Source organism: Eptesicus fuscus, chromosome 2 (genome assembly GCF_027574615.1).
Source record: "Eptesicus fuscus isolate TK198812 chromosome 2, DD_ASM_mEF_20220401, whole genome shotgun sequence".
Taxonomy (NCBI): domain Eukaryota; kingdom Metazoa; phylum Chordata; class Mammalia; order Chiroptera; family Vespertilionidae; genus Eptesicus; species Eptesicus fuscus.
This window is the reverse complement of record NC_072474.1, coordinates 30043567-30066922: the sequence shown is the minus strand read 5'-3', so window position 1 is coordinate 30066922 and position 23356 is coordinate 30043567. Positions and strand designations below refer to the sequence as shown.

Genomic DNA, 23356 nt, shown 5'->3' with positions numbered 1-23356 from the left:
CACACACACACTTGCACACACACTTTATGGGACACAGCAACTATTCAGATTCTTTCTTTAAAAAAACCAACACATGTTTTTATTGATCTTTGAGAGAGAGAGGAAAGAAGTGGGGGAGGGAGAGAGAGAGAAGGAAACATCAATGTGAGAGAGAAACATCGAGCAGTTGCCTCCTGCACCACCCTGACCAGGGATCGAACCCACAACCTAGGCATGTGACCTGACCAGGAATCAGACTGGCAACCTTTTGGTGCATGGGGCAACACTCAATCAACTGAGCCAGATCTGCCAACGCTCAGATTCTTTCTTGTCCTCTCCACCAGTTGTCTCCCATCCCCTCTTCCCATGTGTTGTATGACACCTGACTGCACCTCCCTGACAACTGACCACATGTAGGTGCCTACAGCTCTTCTTGGACCAAATTACGGGGCCAAAGGATTGGAGTCCAACCTGGTTGCTTCCCATGCTTTGATCCTGTGTCTTCGGTTCCTCTGTCCCCACACCCAGCTGCTGTGATCCTTACACTGATGCTACGTTCCTCTGAAATGAAAACCATCAGCTTAACATAGGACTCTGAGTTTCACTGGCAGTTTTCTCATGTATAGTTTTGCCTCTTTTCCTAAGGAAAGCTCAAATAGTTGGGGTCAATAACTGACACTTGAGTTCCAGGGATGAAATAGCTTAATGTAAAATGACTCCCCCTTCTGGGACGCCACTGGGATAAGCAGGGACAGAGGACAGAATGGACAGAAACACACAGAGGAACGAAGACCAGAACTGGATTTCTAGAACTCTAGGTTTCTACAATGGCTGTGATAAAAACAAACAAAACACTCGCTGACACAGTGATAAATAGATTCCTGGGCATAATTTTTCCAGGATGGCTAAATGTAATTTCCTGATAAGTCTACAGATAAAGTGGTGGTGTGCATTTACACTGGGCAAGTCTGAGTCAAAAGCATTACTCTGGAAATGTGGGCTCGATTTTTTGAGGGGAGGGTGTTAGGTTATATCAACTGGAGTCCCACAGGCTCTGCATTCAGGGAGGAAATGAATCAACTTTCCTATGAGAGAAATTCAGATCTCTGACTCTTCATGCTAGAGAGGAACTAGTTTCATGTAACTCTGTTATATTCCCTTTAAAAAACTAACAACTCTCTTTTATATAGTTGTTGCCTCCCCTAGCCAGGAGGTTGGGTCAGTTTTACATGTTTTCTTTTTTCTGGAAAGTCTCTCTGGAAGTCTGGGTAGCTGAGCTAGCACCAGGACCTCTGTGCTCAGGTGACAGTCCCCTCCTCCCTGGTTTAGTCCTGTAGCTGAGAACTCCAATCTAGTTTTACGTTGACCAGTCCTATCTGACTTTCATTCGAATGCAGTGTCTGCTTAATATATTCACAATGCACCTCTTTTCTAGATGTTCTGATGGTCTGAATGGACTATCAGCAGTTAAAATAACAAAGATTTAATGTCTTTCTTTCTCTTTCCACATTAAAAAAATACCTAGCACACAAGAAGGTGCTCTGTAAGATTTTGTTCATTTCAAATGTGTCAATTCTCAAATTTTTTTTTTTTTTACGAGGTAGTGGTTATGGGCTTTCATATCCAACTTTGCAAAGTTAGCCTTATTTCATATTGTAAAATTGTACAACCCAAGGTTTGATTACTTAAAGGTGTTTGAGCCGTTTGCCCATTCCATTTTTCACTATAAAGCAGCTTGCAGTCCAGCTTTTAGTAAGGTATTCTTTTTCTGTTTATTATGAAATATTCTGGTCACATAAATAGCTTTCTGTTTTCTAAAGCTGGAGTGCCACTAATGAACGAGGCTGTTTTCTTTTAAATTGTGACATTTTCTTAGTAGCTTTTCATAGTCTGTTTTCATTACATCATGGGGCTTTGCCTCCGACTGGATCATTTGCCACGGAGGGAGATTGTCAGTTTCCTTGATAAAATGTTTATGGGTTTAAGAAGTTCATGAATCAGCGGTAAATATTTGCTCTGGGTTTATGAGACCTCCACTCATAAACATCGTGTATGTTTATCTATTGCTCATTGAAATGTCTTTAGAGAATCAGCCACTTAGGCACATGCCGGGGAGGACGTGTTACTAAATGACAGATTTGAAAAGGCTGTATTGTGAGGAGCCCTGCATTTTGTATCAGGTTTTATTGTTAAAACAACACACTTAAAGTTACCAGTGCTGGGCATAAAGGTTTTGAAAAATATTTTTAATTCCATTCTAGGTCTGACTTTTGGGGTGCTTATTGAAGTTCTTTTTGCATGAATAATTTTATACTTTTTTTTTTTTTTTTTTTTTACTGTACTTTAAAAATCACCTAATGCTGGCCTCTTTATGCCCAGAGTTTTGGGATGTAGGAGCAAGAAGGATGTGTGTTATACTTTAAGCAATCGCGATTTGTCTGCACATTTAGGGGCACAGGTAAACTAGGGACTGAAGTAAAACTCAGTTGCAGATGTTGGAAAAACATCTACAGTCAAACCTTGGTTCTCGAACATCTCCCATCTGGAACAATTCGATTCTCGACCAAGTTGTTCACAGAAAAAAATGTCTCAAACTTCGGTTTTCGACCTGACAACCCTTACATGCTAATACCTCAATATGACAAAAAGCGTCTCTTAGGCAACCAAGGAGAGAATGCTCCCGCCCAGGACCGAGTTTTATGCCCATGTCTGCGCCCTGGTTCTCTCCTTCTTTACAAGCAGGTCTCAGGGGCTGTGCCCATATGGTTCGCCTCTCCGAGGTGGCTGCTGCCTCTAGCCCTGTGTCTCTCTGTTGTCTGATTTGGCTCTGGAGTGTTCAAAGGCTCATCAGCGCAGGAAGACAGAGAGAAGTCAGCCTGAGTCTCCATGTGGAGAAGCGGGTGGTGGTGGTGAATGGAGGTGTCTGATTTGTGATATGGACAGAAGAATGACACAGGAAGGTGCCTCGTAAGAGTTCCATCCTCGAAATCAGATAGCCTGCCTTGGACTCATGCCTCCTTGGATGGACAGTTGTGTGACAGTGGTGGCTCCAGCCTTTCTGGGCCCCCGTCAGGGCCCCCATCATCCCTTCTGTGAAATGAGGCTGTAGTATCCATCTGTCAGGGTTCTTAAGATGTAAAGCAATCAGCAGAGAGCTGATGTCCCAATACGGCATGGCTCTTTTGACCTTGCCGTGTTGCTGTGTAGTCACTTTGTGGAGCTGGAAGGTTGAGCTGAGGCTGGACAGGGTGCAAAGAATAAAGTAGGACAAGTTAGCTATCATCAGGTCCTGCACCAGATCACCTGGACAGATAAATTGTGCTGCTGTGATGCTCTGGCTAGTGGGTCAAAAAGCAATCTTGATAATCAATGTCCAATGCTGCTTGGGGCAAAATAGTTGTGGGGAGAGCTGTTGGGTGACACCCACATGTGTTTTCTGAATGTGACTGCTTTCCCTTTGGGTTTGCCCTACTGTGTCGAAGTAGCCGGAAACCACCTGGTGTCCTTGTTGGCTGGTGGCTGCAGGACCCTCTGGCTTTTTTCAGGGAACACATTTCTGATAAAAAGACAGCGAGTCCCTGGGTGAAGCAGCATTTTGGGAGAGATACAAGGGGAGGGTTTTCTTTTCAGATGGCTTTTTATTTTCTTGGACATTTGATTATAAACCACTTGATGGGAGTGAACTTTGAGAAGATAGTTTTAAGCAACTTTGATTCAGAAGACAAAATTGAAGGTAACGGCCTTTCAACTTAGCATGTTCTGACTTTACAAAAATTATCCTCTTCTATCATTTTCTGAGATTATGCACTGTATCACAAGAAAATTACTTTTCCAACTTTTAATTTAAAAGTCTTCAGTAGGAATAAGTAGTGATAGATAGCCTCAAGAACAAGGCTTTCTTTCTTAGACTCTCCCTTTGCCTCACCCCCCTGGCCCACCTGCCAGTATTTGTTCTTGGTCCAGTGCGGTAGCCTCCTGCTAGTAGAAGATACACTGTTGAACATTATTGCAAGAAGAGAGAATCTAAACATTTGAAGCTCTTACTTAGCTGCATGTATGGACAGCCCTTGCTGCTGTATGTTCTTTCCTTAGGATTGTCTTCCAAATCGGTTAAGTTAATGGTGACAGCTGATTAGTTCTTTCCATTTGAAATTGTGACATGACATTTATGTTATCTGTATTTCACTTTTAAAATTTTGATTCATTTGAGAGAGAGAGAGAGAGAGAGAGAGAGAGAGAGAGAGAGAAACATCAGTTTGTCATTCCACTTATTTATGCATTCATTGGTTGATTTCTTGCATGTGCCCTGATGGGGGATTGAGCCTGCAACCTTGGCATATTGGGATGACACTCTAACCAACTGAGATACCCGGCCAGGGCCTATACTGTACTTTAAAATGAATTATTTGGTGTTTTTCAGCTATACAGATTATATCTTACATATAGAGTCTTGAATGTTTGGAGAATTACTTGATTTCCTTCAGAGCCAAAATAGGGATTGCTTTAAGAGTCATGTGCATTTGATTGTATTTCTCCTTGATCCTTGTAAATGGGAAATCCATGTCGTACCTTGCCCTGAAAGCTCTGTCACAGCAGCTGGCAGGACAGCGGACCCTGGACTGGGTCTCACAGTTGGTCTGTTTCTGTCCGTAACTTATCCAGTGGCCTCCCACACTTGAACAATCCTTCTGGGCCTCAATTGTTTTCCCCTGGAAGTGACATCAATGCTTTCTAGAGTCCCATATGGCACTAACAGTCGATGCTATTATCCCACGATCCCCAGCTGTAGTATGTAGCCAGGGACAAGGGTGCCAGTGCTGTAAGTACATCGTGGTACTTCCTCAGCACCCCACGGCCTTCTTCACCTTGCCATCCAGTCTCCCCCAAGAATGGAGTGTGCACAGTGGCCAGTTCCAGAACGATATGCTAATATGCAGCAAGTATGCCGTGAAACAAATCTCATCTCATTTGCCTAAGAGCACTTAATATTATCTTAGATTTTGTCAGGGTATCCAAGCAGAATTTCTTCAGGGTGTCCTCAGTTTATAACGTCGGCAAACTGAAGCTATGAAAATAATTTGATAATATGTTCCAAAACGACTGAATTAAGGGATTTTCTAGTCTTCATTGGGGGCCAGTACCTTTCCATTCTTCACTCTGCTATTGATGATTTTGTGTTTTTTTGTTTGGTTTGGTTTTCGTCTTTTCCATAGAAGAAGGTTCAAGCTTGGAGGAAATTGGCTTTAACTGGGGCGAGTACTTGGAAGAAACGGGTGCCAGCGCAGCTCCTCACACATCATTCAAACACGTACGTATCCTTCCTTCTCCTTCTGGTCGGCATTTGGAGGGTGGGAGGGGAACCTGCAGGAAGGTGCCAAACCGATTGGAAGATAGGGGATGAGAAAAGAAGGGAAATTCAGCCAAGATTCCTTAGAAATAAAGAAGAAATGCGGAAGTTTGTTTGCTTAGCTGCAGGTGGGTTGGCCTGGCTCTTGCGGCTTATCTCATCTAACACAGGGCTGGGCTCAGGGCAGGTGAGAAACGATGTGTAATTTTAACCTCGTCTGCACCTCAAAATGCCAAATTTGACAGACGTGGCCCTTGCACAGGGCCTGAGACAGGTAAGATTGGTTAGAATAAATAAAAGCCAGCAAACTAGGCAAGTATAATATCTTCTTAGGAGGTGTAATGGCTGTATATTTTTATTTTGGATTGATGGTTTTTTAAATTTAATTTTAAAATCTTTTTTTTCTTTTATTGTTTAAAGTATTACATATAGTAGTACATATATCTCCTTTCCCCCCCCTCCATTGACCTTCCCCCAGCCTCCCCTACCCCCTGTCACATGCCCTCATCCCACTCATCCAGTGTCTTGTGTCCATTGGTTGTGCTTATATGCATGCATACAAGTCCTTTGGTTGATCTCTTTCCCCACCTCCCCAACAGCCTTCCTGCTGTAATTTGACAGTCTGTTCGGTGCTTTACTGCCTCTGTATCTATATTTTTGTTCATCAGGTTATAGTGTTCTTTATTTTCCATTAATGAGTGAGATCATGTGGCATTTTTCTTTCATTGCCTGGCTTATTTCACTTAACATAATGCTCTCCACGTCCATCCATGCTGCTGCAAATGGTAAGAATTCCTTCTTTTTATAGCAGCATAGTACTCCATTGTGTAGATGTACCATAGTTTTCTAATCCACTCATCTGCTGATGGGCATTTAGGCTGTTTCCAAATCTTAGCTATGGTGAATTGTGCTGCTATGAATATAGGGGTGCATATATCCTTTCTGATTGGTGTTTCTAGTTTCTTGGGATATATTCCTAGAAGTGGGATCACTGGGTCAAATGGGAGTTCCATTTTTAGTTTTCTGAGGAAACTCTATACTGTTCTCCACAGTGGCTGCACCAATCTGCATTCCCACCAGCAGTGCACGAAGGTTACTTTTTCTCTGCATCCTTGCCAGCACTTGTCGTTAGTTGATTTGTTGATGATTGCCATTCTGACAGGTGTGAGATGGTACCGCATTGTCGTTTTGATTTGCATCTCTTGGATAATTAGTGACTCTGAGCATGTTTTCATATGTCTCTTGGCCTTCCTTCTGTCTTCTTTCAAAAAGATTCTATTTAGGTCCATTGCCCATTTTTTTTATTGGATCATTTATCTTCCTTTTATTAAGTTGTATAAGTTCCTTGTAGATGTTGGAGATTAAGCCTTTATCAGTGATAACATTTGCAAATATGTTCTCCCATACAGTGTGCTTTCTTGTTGTTTTGTTGATGGTTTCGTTTGCTGTGCAAAAGCTTTTTATTTTGATGTAGTCCCATTTGTTTATTTTCTCTTTAGCTTCCATTGCCCTAGGAGCGGTATCGGTGAAGAAATTGCTTTGGCATATGTCTGAGATTTCTCTGCCTGTGGATTCGTCTAGTATTTTTATGGTTTCCCATCTTATGTTTAAGTCCTGTATCCATTTTGAGTTTATTTTTGTGTATGGTATAAGTTGGTGATCTAGTTTCATTTTATTGCATGTATCTGTCCAACTTTCTCAACACCATTTATTGAAGAGACTGTCTTGACTCCATTGTATGTTCATGCCTCCTTTGTCAAATATTAATTGAGCATAGTGGTTTGGGTCGATATCTGGGTTCTCTATTCTGTTCCATTGGTCTATATGTCTGTTCTTGTGCCAGTACCAAGCTGTTTTGAGAACAGTGGCCTTGTAATACAGCTTGAAATCTGGTATTGAGATCCCACCTACTTTGTTCTTTTTTCTCAGGATTGCTGTGGCTATTCGGGGTCTGTTTTTATTCCAGATGAATTTTTGGAGAGTTCTTTCTAGGTCTGTGAAATATGCTGTTGGTATTTTAATGGGGAGTGCATTGAATCTATAGATTGCTTTGGGTAGTATGGACATTTTAATAATGTTGATTCTACCAATCCATGAACATGGTATGTTCTTCCATCTGTTTGTCTTTCTCTATCTCTTTTTTCAGTGTCCTGTAGTTTTCTGCATATAGGTCTTTTACCTCTTTAGTTAAGTTTATTCCTAGGTATCTTAAATTTTTTGGTGCAATGTTAAATGGGATTGCTTTTTTAGTCTCTCTTTCTGTAAGTTCACTATTGGTGTATAGAAATGCCATAGATTTCTTGGCATTAATTTTGTATCCTGCTACATTGCTGAATTCTTTTATTAAGTCTAGTAGTTTTTTGATGGAGTCTTTCGGGTTTTTTATGTACAATATCATGTCATCTGCAAATAAGGACAGCTTTACTTCTTCTTTTCCAATTTTGATGCCTTTTATTTCTTCTTTTTGTCTGATAGCAATGGCTAATACTTCCAGTACTATGTCGAACAGGAGTGGTGAGAGTGGGCATCCCTGTCTTGTTCCTGTTCTTAGGGAAATGGTTTTAGTTTTTGCCCATTGAGTATGAGGTTGGCTGTGGGTTTGTCATATATGGCTTTTATTATGATGAGGTATGATCCTTCTATTCCCACCTTGCTGAAAGTTTTTATCAAGAAAGGGTGTTGGATTTTGTCAAATGCTTTTTCTGCATCAATTGATCTGACTATGTGGTTTTTATCTCTCAATTTGTTTATGTGATGTATCACGTTTATTGATTTGCAAATATTGTACCATCCTTGCATCCCTGGGATAAATCCTACTTGGTCACGGTGTATGATCTTTCTGATGTACTGCTGGACCCGATTTGCTAGAATTTTGTTGAGGATTTTGGCATCTATTTTCATTAGGGATATTGGCCTGTAATTCTCTTTCGTTGTGTTGTCTTTATCTGGTTTTGGTATTAGGGTGATGCTGGCTTCATAAAATGAGCTTGGAAGTGTTCCTTCCTCTTGAATTTTTTGGAATCTGAGGAGGATGGGTTTTAGTTCTTCTTTGAATGTTTGGTAAAACTCCCCTGTGAAGCCGTCTGGCCCTGGGCTTTTGTTTGCTGAAAGCTTTTTGATGACTGCTTCAATTTCTTCCATAGTTATTGGCCTATTGAGATGTTTAGATTCTTCCTGATTGAGTTTTGGAAGGTTGCATTTTTCTAGGAATATGTCCATTTCCTTCAGATTGTCCAGTTTTTTGGAATAGAGTTGTTCATAGTATTTTTTTAAACAGTCTTTTGTATTTCGGTTGTGTCTGTTGTTTTTTCTCCTCTTTCATTTCTGATTTTGTTTATTTGGGTCCTCTCTCTTTGCTTCTTGGTGAGCCTGGCTAGAGGTTCATCAATCTTGTTTATCCTTTCAAAGAACCAGCTCTTGGTTTTGTTGATCTTTTGTATTGTTTCTTTGGTCTCTATGTCGTTTATCTCTGCTCTGATCTTTATTATTTCCTTCCTTCTGCTTACACTGGGCTTTTCTTGTTGCTCTCTTTCTAACTCTTTGAGTTGTAGGGTTAGGTCAGTGGTTGGCAAACCATGGCTCATGAGCCATATGCGGCTCTTTGGGTCCTTGAGTGTGGCTCCTCCACAAAATACCACATACCCTAATTAAGTTCATAACAATGTACCTACCTATATAGTTTAAGTTTAAAAAATTTGGCTCTTAAAAGAAATTTCAATCGTTGTACTGTTGATATTTGGCTCTGTTGACTAATGAGTTTGCTGACCACTGGGTTAGGTAATTTATTACCATTGTTTCTTGTTTTTTGCAGTAGGCTTGTAGAGCTATGAACTTCCCTCTCAAGACTGCTTTAGCTATGTCCCATAGATTTTGGATTGTTGTGTTTTCATTGTTGTTTGTTGCCATGATGTTTTTCATTTCTTTTTTGATCTCGCTGGTAACCCAGTCATTGTTTAATGGCATGCTATTTAGTCTCCATGTGTTTGATTTTTTTGGATTGTTTTTATTGTAGTTGATTTTTAGTTTTATGCCACTGTGATCTGAGAAGATGCTTGATATGATTTCTATTTTCTTGAATTTGAAGAGACTTTGCCTGTGACCCAATATATGGTCTATCTTTGAAAATGACCCATGTGCACTTGAGAAGAATGTATATTCTGTGGCTTTGGGGTGAAATGTTCTGAAGAGGTCAATAAATTCCATCTGGTCTAGTGAGTCATTTAGCATTGATGTTTCTTTGCTGATTTTTTGTATAGAGGATTTGTCCAATGGTGATAGTGGGGTATTAAAGTCCCCTACTATGATTGTATTAGTGTTAATCTCTCCCTTGATATCTTCGAGGAGTTTTTTTATGTATTTGGGTGCTCCTGTATTGGGTGCGTATATGTTTACCAGAGTTATTTCTTCTTGTTGGATTGCTCCCTTTAGTATTATGAAGTGGCCTTCCTTATCTCTTTTTATGTCCTTCACTTTGAGATCTAATTTGTCAGATATATGTATTGCTACCCAGGTTTTTTTTTCATTTCCATTCTCCTGAAAAACCTTTTTCCATTCCTTTACCCTCAGTCTGTGTGCGTCTTTTTTTCTGAGGTGAGTTTCTTGTAGATAGCAGATATATGGGTCATGTTTTCTTATCCAATCTGTTACCCTATGTCTTTTGATTGGGGCATTTAATCCATTTAAATTTAAAGTTATTATTCATAGGTACTTGTTTGTTGCCATTTTTATTCTTTACCCCTGTGTTCCTTCACTTCCTATATATATCTTTTTTTACAGCAGACCCTTTAGCATTTCTTCCATTGCTGGTTTGGTGGTAATAAATTCCCTTAGTCCTTTTTTGTCTGTGAAGCTCCTGATTTCACCCTCAATTTTGATTGATAGCCTTGCTGGGTACAGTATTCTTGGATTCAGACCCTTCCTTTGCATGACTTTGTATATTTCATTCCATTCCCTTCTGGCCTGATGTGTTTCTGTTGAGAAATCAGTCGCTAGTCTGATGGGGGATCCTTTGTAGGTAACTTTCTGTCTCTCTCTGGCCGCTTTTAAGATTTTTACTTTGTTGTTGGTGTTTGCCAATTTAATTATAATGTGCCTTGGCATCAGTCATTTGGGGTTCATTTTGATTGGGACTCTGTGAGCTTCTTGGATTTGTGTGGATTTTTTCTTCCCTATATCACGGAAGGTTTTTTTTGTCATTATTTCTTCAAACAGGTTTTCAATTCCTTGCTCAGTTTCCTTTCCTCTGGCATCCTTATTATGCAGATGTTGTTTTGTTTCGTGTTGTCCCAAAGTTCCCTTAGGCTCTCCTCCTGCTTTTTAATTTTTTTTTTTCTAGAAGCTGCTCTACTTGGTTTTTTTTTCCTACCTGTCTTCTAGCTCACTGATGTGGTCCTCTGTTTCTTCTAGTCTACTCTTGATGCTTTCTATTGAGTTCTTTATAGCAGCGATGTCATTTTTCATTTCTTCTTGGTTCTTCTTCCTTTCCTCTTGGTTCTTACACATATTCTCAAATTTGTCTTCCATTCTTTTCATCCACCTTATGATCATTTCTCTGAATTCTTTCTCTGACAGGTTGCTTGCCTCCATTTCATTTACTTCCTTTTCTGGTGATGCCTGCTTTTCTTTCATATGTAGGCTCTTTCTTTTTCTCCCCATGATCTCTCTTCTCTGGGTGTCTGGTTATGTAGTTCTCTCTCTCCTGTGTTGATTTAAAGGCACAAAATACAACACAACAAGGTACAATGCACAAGGCACTGAACACAAATGTATTCATGGTATTAATAACCTCAAGTAAAGGTGACCACCAGAGAAAGGTGAATTAGAGGATAGGAGAGAAAGGAGAAGAGAAAAAAAAAAAAAAACGGAGTGGAAAAATGAAATTGGGAAAAAAAAGTAAGAGAGAAAAGAGAGAGAATAAGAAAGAAGAGGGGAAAAAATATATATATGGGGAGAAAACTCCAATAGAACAGTCACTAATCCCAACACATGCCAGCAACAAGTACCTGGAGATGAATGCAAACTACCAACAACAACTAATATCAAGTGAGGTGAGGGAAAACAGAAGCAACAAACAAACAAAAACAAAACAAAAAGCAAAAGCAAAACAATCTCACATACAAGCATAAAAAATCGATATACTCAACAATCAAGCAAACAACAACAAAACGACAGAGAGACAAAAATAAAAAAATAAAAATAAATAAAAATAAATTTTTTAATAGTCATGAAAGAGAAGAGAGAGTTGTGTATGGACTTGGAGCAGGGGATTGGAAATTAGATATATAAGTAGGGTGAAATTTTAATGGGGTAAAAAGAAGGAATAGGGAAAATCTAAAGCAGGAATAGGGTAAGAGAAACAGGACAACAAAAGGGTAAAAGTGAGGAAGAGAGTGATGGCATAAAGGTAAAGTTGAGATAGAGTAAAATGATGCTAAAAGAAAGATGAAAATAGATTGTAGAACACTAATCCCAAAGTGTAAAATAAAGAGAAAATAAAATGACACTTTTTAAAAAAAAAGATAAAATAGCAATAGTAATAATACTGATTGAAAATAAAAATGTAATAATTAAAAAGGTAAAATCAAGTGAAGAAAAAAGAAAAAAAAATTAGTTTCTTAAGTAAAAGATGAAAAAAACAATGTGCAGTAGTGAAGGTCGTTCACTTCCTCTACTGTTCTGTTTGGCACGCCTGTTTCCTAGTCAGGACAGTATTGCAGTTCCCTGCGTTCCACTGCTCCTCAGTGCTGTAAGCCAGTCCTGATTTTTAAGCAGGCAGTATGTCTTCATTTATTCTATTCCTTTATTTGTGTTTACACAAGAGTCAATTTGTGGTTCAACCCCTGGGTGGCAGTGTTTCTGGATTGACCTCCGGGTCTATAGGTCCTCTCTAGCTAGTGTTTAGGTTTTGCTTTCCTCGTGGCACTTAATACGGGTTTGGGGGAGTGGGTTGCTCCAGAGCTGGTTCTCTGATGGTTATTCCCGGCTCTGATCCCCAGGTTCCAGAAAAACAACTTTCCCCTGCAGTCTCTTAGAGTGTCCCCAATTGGGTGATCCTATGTATTGGGCTTAGTAATCAGATGCAAGGATTTAAAGAGGGAAAAAAAATAAAAAATAAAATAAAATAAAAAAAAAAGAGCCAGTGTAAGTGTGCGAACTCCGGGGCTGCACACAAGTCTGTGCAGTCTTTTATTCCCCCTTGGGTCTAAGCAGCCGGCACACTTTTGAAATTTTTAGGCTGTCCTTTTGCGCCCAGATCAAAATGGGTTGCTTTTTAGAGTTCCCTTCTGTTAGCAGCTCTGTGGACCCCCTTCCACATTCACGGATCACGCCAGCCCCAACAGCCATGGATTTTTCTAGGTGCAGACTTCCCCAGGTCTCCAGTTCCCACGTGCGCGTTTCTCTCTCCTGCCGGGACCACAGACCTCACCTTATCCCAGGCGAAATCTGACCTTTCCGTGAGGGGGTGTAGAGCTCCTCTGAATCCCCGTGCTTGTGCCACTTGGGGACCGGTGTTCCCAGGTTCGCAGCTGTTCTCTGGGTGCCATAGTTGTAGATTCCCTGGGCTTTTCAGGCTCCTGATAACATCCACTTTCCCTTTCGAGATGACCCGGTCTCCGTGTCCGAGCGGGTCACTCTGGGAAGGAACCCAGCAGCAGTGGGGGCTGCCCGGTCAGGGGAGCCCCGTCCAGCAGTTCCCCAAAGTCTCCTGGAGTATAGCTGTCCCTCAACTCACCAACAAACACTCCCCGTGCGACCACACACTCTCCCTTTGTTTTCTCACTCACACACTATCTTGCAGTCTGCCTTCCTGTCAGCGGCCATCTTCCAGGATCTAATTTTAAAATCTTTTAATTAAGCCAGCCAGAGAAAGATAAATATCACATGATCACACTCATTTGTGGAATATAATGAACAACATAAACTGATGAAGAAAAATTGAACCAGAGTCATAGAAGCATCGAACAGACTGTCCAACCTATGAGGGAAGGTGGGGGGGGGGGGGAGGGTAAGAGATAAACTAACGGACTTGTATGCATGCATATGAGCATAACCAATGGACACAGATGGGGTCGTGGGGGGGTGGGGTGAGGGCATATGGTGGGTGGTGGGGGCGGCCAGGGAGAGGTCACTGGGGGAAAAAGGAGACTTATGTAATACTTTAAACAATAAATAATTTAAATTTTTAAAAAACCTATTGATTATAGAGAGAAGGGAGAGGGATAGAGGGAGAGAAACATCAGTCAGCTGCCTCCTGCATGTTCCCTACTGGGGCTCAAGCCCACAACCCAAGCATGTGCCCTGACCTGGGACTGGACTGGAGACCTAAGACCTTACCGGCAACCTTTTGGTGTATGGGATGATGCTCAACCAACTGAGCCACACTGGCCAGGGCCGAATTGATGTTTTTATTTTGAAAGGACACATAAAAGTTTTATAGTCTTCTGTAGGCAGATTAGTCAAATGAGAGAAAATATCATAAATATTCAGAAAACATTTAGATCAAGCCAAAAAACAAATCATTCTTAACAATGATTTCTTTGAACAATGCAAATAGCTTTCCCAGCAGAGTAAAAGTCCCAGGAAATAAAAAAGTGAGCTTTTATCAGGTTTTTGCTTCTACAGAAGAATTTAGCAATATATTGTGAGCAAGGAAAATACTCAATTTCCAGGACCTATGTTTTTTTGGCATTGCTGTTGCTTTACTGGAAAGGAAAATTTAATTCTGAGAAACATTTTTTTCACTGGCCTACCCAGAGCAAAGATTCAGCCTGAGTAACATTAGCAAATTGGGGCATTTTCTCAACCTGCTCTTGCCTTTGGCTCTCATGCTGAATTAGAAGCCAGACTTGGATTCATTATTTTACTGCAGCATTTTATCCTTTTTGGAGGTGAAATGTTCTTTTGAAAAGGAATTTAAGACCTTATTAAATTTGCATGAACTTATAAAAGTAGATTACATTCCTAATTCTCTTTTATACTGACACTCATAATGTTATAATTACTAGTTTATTATAAATGTAGTTGTAGCTATCCAGTGAAACCAAGAGGTAAGTAAATATTAAAATATAACAGAGCTTCAACTCACCTGACTTACAGTTTTTGTATGATCCTGCATAGCTTCTTATGATTCTGGGATGACTTGATTAGGTTGCTTGAGGCAGTTTAGGTGAGAGATACAACTTTCCTTTTCTTCTTTACTGGTAAGTTATCAGTGCCTCTCCATATGGAGTAACTCCTGTTCCCTTTAATCCAGTCAGTTTTCCCACCTCCCTTTTAATCACAACAGTTCAGGAAGCAGAGTGTCCCCAGGCCTGTTGTTAAGGAAAAGCATCGAGGACCTCAGGAACGAGTCGTTTGTAATTCCATCGTCTCCTAAGCAGCTGCTACTCATAGACATCAGATGCTTTAGCACTGGAATGCCCACAAGGCTGGGAAGCTTTCTTTTGGGGAGGAGGGCTGATAAATATTAATAGACTATAATCCCTCATTAATAAAAATGAAAATGTATCCACGGCTGTACAGCTCACAAAGTGGTTAGCAGCCACCTGGAAAGGGTGTCGTCCGAATTGGGATGTGCTGTAAGTGTAGAATGTACACGGGGCTTTGGAGGCTTCATTGGAAAAGACAAATGTAAAAATATCTCATTAATCTATTTTATATTGATGACATCTTGAAATGATGACATTTGAGATATGTTGGGTTAAATAAAATACATGACTAAAATTAATCTCACCTGTTTTATCTTTTTTTAATGTGGCTGCTAGGAAATTCAGGCTCACGTTGTATTTCTCTTAGAGAGTGCTGTCCTAGGGCAACAGAAATGCCATTTCTAAGTGCTGTGATTTTAACAGTTCTCGTAATGTTGTGGGTGTATGTGTCTAGTATAGTAACAGGTTTCCTGTGTTTTTGGTTCCTTAAGGTTGAAATCAGCATTCAGAGCAACTTCCAGCCTGGGATGAAATTGGAAGTGGCCAATAAGAACAACCCGGACACGTACTGGGTGGCCACTGTCATCACCACCTGCGGGCAGCTGCTGCTTCTGCGCTACTGTGGCTATGGGGAGGACCGGCGGGCTGACTTCTGGTGTGACGTGGTGATAGCAGATCTGCACCCCGTGGGGTGGTGCACGCAGAACAACAAGGCCCTGATGCCCCCGGACGGTAAGCTCCCAGCTGGCCCACGATTCAGAGCCTTTGGGTTTACAGGCCATCCTTACTCATGGTGTTTGCAGGTATAACCTTGCAGAGATTCCATAGTGGATTCGGCGGGAAGGCCTAGCACTTTAAAGATTGCCTCCTGGGTTTCATTAGTTTGAGGGTGCCGGAGTGAGAGGGAACTTGGGTGCATTCTTGGATGTCAGAGCTCTTCCTGACAGCTGAGCCAGTCATGGCCTTTAGGAGACAAAAGCTCTGGAGCCTGATTTTGGAGGTAGGAGAGAAGGCCGAGACTGAGGTTCTGTTTTCCATCGCCGATGGATTATGTTGCATTTCTTTTGCTTTACACATTTCACATTTTGAACAGTGCTATAGAGCATCTGTAGGATCTCTCCAAGTTTTAGTCTTTCTTGTTGTGGGGAGGCACTCAGGGTGTGATGCATGCAGAAACCAAAGAAGATACATGATATAAAATAGTGGCAATTTTTACCCCCAGTGGACATGTGGCAATGTCTGGAAGCACTTTTGTCTGTGAGAGGGGGAGGAAGAAGGAGCTCTTGGCATCTGGTGGGAGGAGGCTAGGGTGCTGTTAAATATCCTACAATGTAGCGGACGGCACCCCAACAAAGAATTATTGAGTTCAAACTCCAATAGTTGAGAAACCCTGGTTAAAAGAGTGGGCAGCATATTACAAATGCATTAAAGGAGCTCATATGATCCTGTCAGTGAGAAAAACTGAGTCACCCAATATTTGAATCTCAACAACCTATCCTCAATGTTTCATTGTATGATGACGGCAGCAGTTATATTTGAAGACTTCTGATGCTAATTCTCAAGTGTAATGTCTTCTTAGTACTTGTCTGCCACTTTTAGCTTTGAATGGTATCTTTATTTCAAAGTGACATGTAAAGTTTTAGAGCTGAATTCCAAGTTTATTGTGACCACCATATTTAGTTGCTTTCACCTTTCAGAGCATTTGAATTTTATCTTCTTTTTAAAGTTCTGATATATTGTTTCTCTGATAGGTGGGAATGGTCAGTGGTTTTTTACTTCCCCTTTTTATGCATAACCGAGAGCCTGATAAATAGTGGGGTCATAATAAATGCAAGGAGTTTGAGTTGCATTAATGGGTATATGTCAGGATTGAAATTGTTGCCTTGGCCGTAGCTAATACCATGACCCTTCGTTGTCTCAGGAGAAAGAGAGAAAGGCCCTTCTTGCTTTGGGTCTTTGCACCTGCTCTCTCCTGTGCCTACACCCTCTTCCTCCTCCAGCTGGCAGCTTATCTTATCACTCCCTCAGGCAACTGTGGTCAAGGACTCGTGTGCCCTTAATGTTGATCATATTAGCAACTGTGCCTCCCATTGATTTTTAAAAAAATCTAATCTAATAATAGACAAATATGCAAATTGACCACACCTTCGCTACACCTAAGCCACGCCCACCAGCCAAGCCACGCCCACCAACCATTCAGGACGAGTATGCAAATTACTCCAACAAAGATGGCGGCTAATTTGCATATCAAGACAGTGTCGAAAGAAGCCAAGAGCTGCAGAAGGGAGTAAAGCTTCCAAGAAGCAAGCAAGCCGGGGGGCGGGGAGGAGAAGGGAGGAGCGAAGTCAGGGCCGGGGGCGAAGGGAAACGCAGGCGGGCTGGTGGAGAAGGCGGGGCGGGCGACAAGGGAGGAACGGAGGCGGGGTAGAGTGCAGCAGGAAATCCTATTGCAGGATTTTTCCTGCAATGGGAATGCTAGTGATATATAATTCACATACTATAAGTTCATCTCTATGAAGCTCAGTGATTTTTAATATAGTCACCAGGGCATGCAGCCATTATCACTGTCTAATTCCAGAGTATTTCCATCATCCCACAAATAAGCCCTGTATCCATTTATAGTCACTCTCACTCCCATCCACCCCGGCCCTGGCCCTAAACTACTTTCTGTTTCTGTAGACTTGTCTATCCTGGACATTTCCCATATACAGAATCGTATAGTGTGTGGCCTTCTGTGTTCAGCTTCTTTTACTCAGCATTTCGTATTCAGAGCTCATCCATGCTTAGCACGTATCAGGACTTCATTCCTTTTTATAGCTGAATCATATTCCATCATATGGATAGACCACATTTTGTTTAACCATTTGTCAATTGATGTGCATCTGGGTGCAACTGTTCTTTGAATTGTGTGGTTCTCTAAATAGAAGACTCCCTCTCCCAGCCCCTCCACCCCTTTCCGTACTGGTAGTGTCTTTGTATACAGAAGTGTGAGTCTTTATTTCTCACCTCTGTTGAGGGTTACTTCTCAGGTGAGTGCTGGAGAATGGTGTTAATGCATGAGACTTTATTTTTCACTCTTGTTCTAGTTCTGCAAGAGCAAATAGTTGGCTGAACACTATCTGTAATGCCTTTGGTAATGATTGCTACTCTTAGTCCCTGGCTCAGCCTAAATTGTGCCATTAGTGGGACAATTAAGTTATTTTTACCCTTTTTACAAAATGTTAAGTGTACAGTACATTATTGGTAACTATAAGCAGAATGCTGACAGCAGATTGCTAGAACTTTTTCATCCTGCCTGACTGAAACTTTATCCCCATTGAACAGTAACTCCCCATTTCCCATTTCCTAGCCTTGGGTCACCACCATTCTACTCTGTGTGTGAGTTTGAAGGCTTTAGATGCCTCAAATAAGCATAATCATGCAGTGTTTGTCCTTTTGTGACTGGTGTATTTCACTTAACATAGTGTCCTCAAGGTTCATCCATGTAGCATGTGACAGGATTTCCTTTTTAAAGGCTGAATAATATTCCATTTGGCTTTGAATGCAAACAGCCACTAAGGTGAGAAGATATAACGTGCAATAACTTAACTTACCTATGATTTATGATTTGTCATAGAGTAAACCAGTCTTGATGGGTGAATTGTATGGATGGAATATTGGGAAAACAGCAGTTGTAGTTAGAAAATTAGACTAATTCTCATTTGCCCAGCTCTACACGCAAAGGCCACATAGATATGCCCCTACACTCTCAGGAGAGTACAGTCAGACATGCATTAATTCCAGGCAGCCGATACACATATGGGGGCACTGGCAGAGGGGAATGCAGGAGGGAACCAGGAGGCAAGTCCCCATTCCTAGCTGCAGCCTTACCTTTCTCTGTCCTTGCTTGTGTCATTCATTCATGACTCACTCTTGAAGTTTGACACTGTAGTAGCTAAACGTCCTTGGAAAGGATATGAGATGGCTTCACGTTATAGATTATTCAGTGAGTAGTTTTAGAGAGAAGTTCCAGGGTACTGAATTTTAACACTCTAAGAGCTAATGGGTTCACTTGGTAAACATCCATGCTGTTGCTTGAGAAAGACGGTGTAGCTTATTAATCGATTCTTCTTTCTCACTGGGATGAAAAATGTGGCAGCAGCCACAGTTTCAGAAACACTGTCAAATTTGAATCCTGCTGACTTCCTACTATTAGGAATAAATAGACACACATACACACTTAACATGACAAATTGAAAATAAAAAATGGGGAAAACCCTGTAAAAAGAGAAACCACTAATGTGACTGGAAGGTAGGAGGGCTTTTCACACGGTAACAAGTTATGCTAATTTTGAGAATTTCTCTATTGCTCGTTTTAAAGAACTTAAAAAAATTTAGTAGGTAATCAATATGCCTTGGAAATCTTTAGTGCAGAGAACAAAGTCAGGAAATAGAAGGTTCACGGGGCAAAAGGTTTTATTGATTGCTGCAGTACAGGATAATTATTGCTTTGTGGGTAGATGGCACTTGTTCCACTGGGAATTGTAGACTATTTTTGAAGAAGGATTCTTGTTTCTGTGGTTTTCTGTCTTAGAGAGCTAATATCATTGTGAATTCCGCAATTGTACCTGGTTGATCTTTCTGGTGGTTAAACTTGAAAGGCATCTCAGAATATTAACACGAGTGCAAGCAGTCCATGACACATAATAGTCTTGTTAGGAATGTTCTATGGTGATAGGTTTCTTATTGATCCCAGGAATCAGGGCGGGAGAGTGGGTTGTATAAAGAGAGGAACATTGCAGCTGGAGCCAGGACCTGGGATGCTCATCTTGCCTCTGCCATTAGCTTAGCTACATGGGTGAGTCCCCTCTTAATTTTTGTATCTTTAAAATGAGGTTAGAGTATACTATAATCTCACAAGAGCTTTCTAGTCTAACATGCCCTGGTTTGTGATCCTTGTCAAAGAAAGGAGGAGGGAGAAGGTGCTACTTTTCCTACTGTATGCATGAGCAGTGGAATTTGTTTTGGAATTAGGGTCTATGGAAATCTAGCCCAGGCATCTGTACGAAGCACGGAAGTACAGCTTCTGGGTTACTGTTGGGGATGATGAAGTTTCAGTGGATTGAGGGCCAAACTAGGTTGGGAAATTACTGTGAGTGCCTGGGTCCAACGTCACTGGCAATGGATAGCATTTTGCTCACTGACGATTGTAGACTGAGAAAGATCAGCACAAGTGGAGTTGAGTCATTCAGTATATGGAGGACAGCTTCAAAATATGGTTGGACCAGAAAAGATGATGGGAACTTGGGGTGATTTGTGGTGAAGGGAGGGGGTTGCCTTGCATGGTCAGACTGAGGTTGCAGTGCTTGAGATCTTTCAAGATGTTTGGGATTGTTCAAAGTTGTCCTACGCTTCTGAAATCATTGCATTGAAAGAGACTCATTTTATTATTTTTGACGATAGTTTTAACAAACATGTAATCTTCCTTACAGTCCCATATTTTCCTGCAGTCGGACATCCTGCTCACAATCTGGGACTGCTGGCTCCTAACTGCTCACCTGCCTGCCAGCCTGATTACCCCTAACCGCCTCTGCCTGCCAGCCTGGTTGCCCCTAACTGCCCCCCTGCCGGCCTGGTCACCCCCAACTGCTGCCCTGCCGGCCTGGTCGCCTCCAACTGCACCCCCGCCCCCCTCCCTCCGCCAGCCTGGTTGCCCCATGCAGCCTGCTGTTCGGTCGTTACTGTGACGGCGTCCTGACCAATTTGCATATTACCCTTTTATTAATATAGATGTTATGAGGAAGGAAACAGCACAGCAGCAGACAGAATGCCACTAGGAAGGACATGTTTAAAGAGACTGGTTTAGTGGCCAATTGGCTGTTCAAAGAGCAGTGTTTGCTCCTGAGCTAATCCTTTTAATATTAATCTTTCATATTAAAAGTATTAAGAAACTGCTACATTAAAAGCACACCACTAAGTGCAGTGGAGGATTAGCTCTTATTAGAGCTGCAAAATGTAAAACGTTTGGCTTAGTAAATCAATAAGGCTTGATTTATTCATAAGCACATGCAAAGCTCGCATAGGGCAGCTGACAAATAATTATTGTTTACAGTGATAATGTAAGGAAGTCATTTAATCCAGTGATCGTTGCACTGCTATTTATTGAGAAGGAGCAGCAATACCTTTTGATGCCTGGAGTGGGGGAGCTCTGGAGTTCTAGCAGGTAGGTACCCCCTGAGGCCCTGAAAGGAATGCTGTCAAATTGCAGGTTAATGCATGTGATGATGCCCGTCCACAGAACACTCCTCCGCTTCTACACTGAGAAGTATTTATGTATGCTTTCTACTGTTGCAGGAAAAGATTGGCATTAGGTGCCTTAGGAATCATATCACTAGTTTTTATTTTCCCCATTATGAAAATTCCTATAATTTGAATTGCAAACTCCGCAGTCTTGCCAGAATGACTCTATTTACCATTCAAACTTGAATCAAAATTACTCGAGTTAGTTATTATATAACTTATTTGAATAAAGGGATGTTTATTCATGAAGCATTAGGAGAAAGTGTGAATATGGCCTTATGTTATGGGGGTAGATTCCGCCAGGTTCTGAAGCCTGGTCCGAGGGCTGTTTTAGGGACTGCTGTTTTTACTGCAGTTGATTGCAAAGTAAGAGATGCTGGCAGGGGTACACAGGACTGTAAAGTGATCAGATGACAGGACTTACCAATCCATAACCATTGTCTAACGGAGGACTGAGAAGTAGCATTTGATTGTTATGCAAAATTATCAGTGTTTACTATTCATATTTTATTATTTAAGTGACATTTTAGTAATACTAATGAAACCTACTCAGTCACATTGGTTTCATTTGTGTATTAATAAGAAAATTAAGTATATATGCTAAAATCTTAAAGGGCAAAATAAATCTTAAGCAGAGTTGAGGGAGGCACAGGGATTAAACTCATTAATCATTAGATCATTTAATATAAAGAGAAAAACACATTGTTATATAAGAAAAGGTAGGCTGTATTTGCTAAGTATTATAGTAAGTAAGCTAAAAGTCATAGGTATATATTTTAAAAAGCGAGTTAGTATCCTATTGTGAAAAAGCCATTTTTGACAGTGTTGTGTGAAAGAAGGAATATTCAGGTAGGAAAAGAGTGATCCTTTCTCTCTAGGTACTTAATGGCCTTTTAAAAACAAAACATGGTTTTGAGTCCTATCTGATCAGGTGAAGAGCCTGTGTACAGATTCATCATGGTGTAGACCAGAGGGGACTTGGTTTGCCAATGTGTGGGTGTGTTTTATGTGTGATGACCATATGCTAGTATGTGTTTATGTGTTCATGTCATGTGTGTTTGTTTGCATGTGTGAGCTTACATGTGTTTGCATACATGCATGAGTGTGTGCATTTGTATCTGTGAACATGTGTGTGCATTTGTATACATAGATGAGGATGTGAGTGTGTTTGTGTATGCATAGACTGTGTGTGTGTGTGTGTGTGTGTGTGTGTGTGTGTGTGTGTGTGTTGATCTAAGCAGTATTTTGAAATAATTTTGGTTTTTACCATTTACAAGTCCCTTCACTTAAAAGTCTGGGTTATGGTCATCTCTTGAAAACTTAGATGATGCAGACCTGTTGGACCTGCATTCCACAAGGCATCCCTCACTGGAGCGCCTGCCTCTGCAGGTGGCCATTTGTTTGCTCTCCACACCTTCTGTTCCCTGCATGGGCTTCTAATCTGCTCGGGCCCTAAGGGCGTCTGGGCTAACACCTAGAAACAGGAGAGCCACACAGGGCCTCCTGCAGCCTCTGAGGGTGTGACCTCAAGTTTCCGAGGCTCAGTCTTACAACATCAGTTGGACCAGATATTGTTAAGTTCAGCTCAAAAATGTTCTGAATGTAAGAATTCAAAGAGCAATGAATGAAACTTATGAAAGGACTGAAATAAGATTCCTTATGAACAGGACCCTAAGAAAATGTGAGGGGTTTTTTAGTTTGTGGAAAGAAAGAATACAAAGACCAAAAAAGTGAAGGCAGACTAAATGGTCCTCATATAAATCAGAAACCTTTGTACAGGTGGTGAGGTACAACTGTTTATGAGTAAAAATTATAATCTTTTCTCCTATGAATCCCTGATTGGTATTTGTATTTGTCTTTTGAAATTTAAGATATATTTCATATCCCTTTACCATTTTCTTGCCCAGTGTATGAATGAGTTATGAATTTTAGATGTTTGTATCCTGGATCTCCAATTAAAAACAGTTTTTCTCATCTGCCAAATCATTTTATTGTGTGCCTACTGTGCACCAAGTAACTAAATTTAACCCTAGAAAAACCATGTAAATTGGCTGGTATTATTCTTGTATTACATTTGAAAAAATGTGTCTTGGGAAGGGTAAATAACTTGTCTCCAGCCAGACAGCTTGAAGTAGATTTTAAACTAAGGGTAGAATTTTCCTCCCAGTTTTGAAATCAATGCTTTGAAAATAGCAGGGGTCAGTAAACATTTGCTTATTGATTTCATGTGTCAATATGACTTTAGAATGTTCAGACTTGAAGTATTGGAAACATATTATTAAGGAAATTTGTAGAATTGGCTCCTTGCGATTTTTAGGAAGAG

General features: G+C 40.9%; 1 protein-coding gene across 3 annotated transcripts in view; it reads left to right on the top strand.

The window, feature by feature from the left end:
• SFMBT2 (Scm like with four mbt domains 2) overlaps window positions 1-23356 on the top strand; it is a 196134-nt gene that overhangs the window by 5724 nt on the left and 167054 nt on the right. For all 3 annotated transcript variants that reach the window (XM_054726333.1, XM_028130935.2, XM_054726331.1), the window contains exons 2-3: window positions 5193-5287; window positions 15246-15486. In XM_054726333.1, the coding sequence (XP_054582308.1) occupies window positions 5193-5287; window positions 15246-15486 (336 nt within the window). The remainder of the gene's footprint in view (window positions 1-5192; window positions 5288-15245; window positions 15487-23356) is intronic.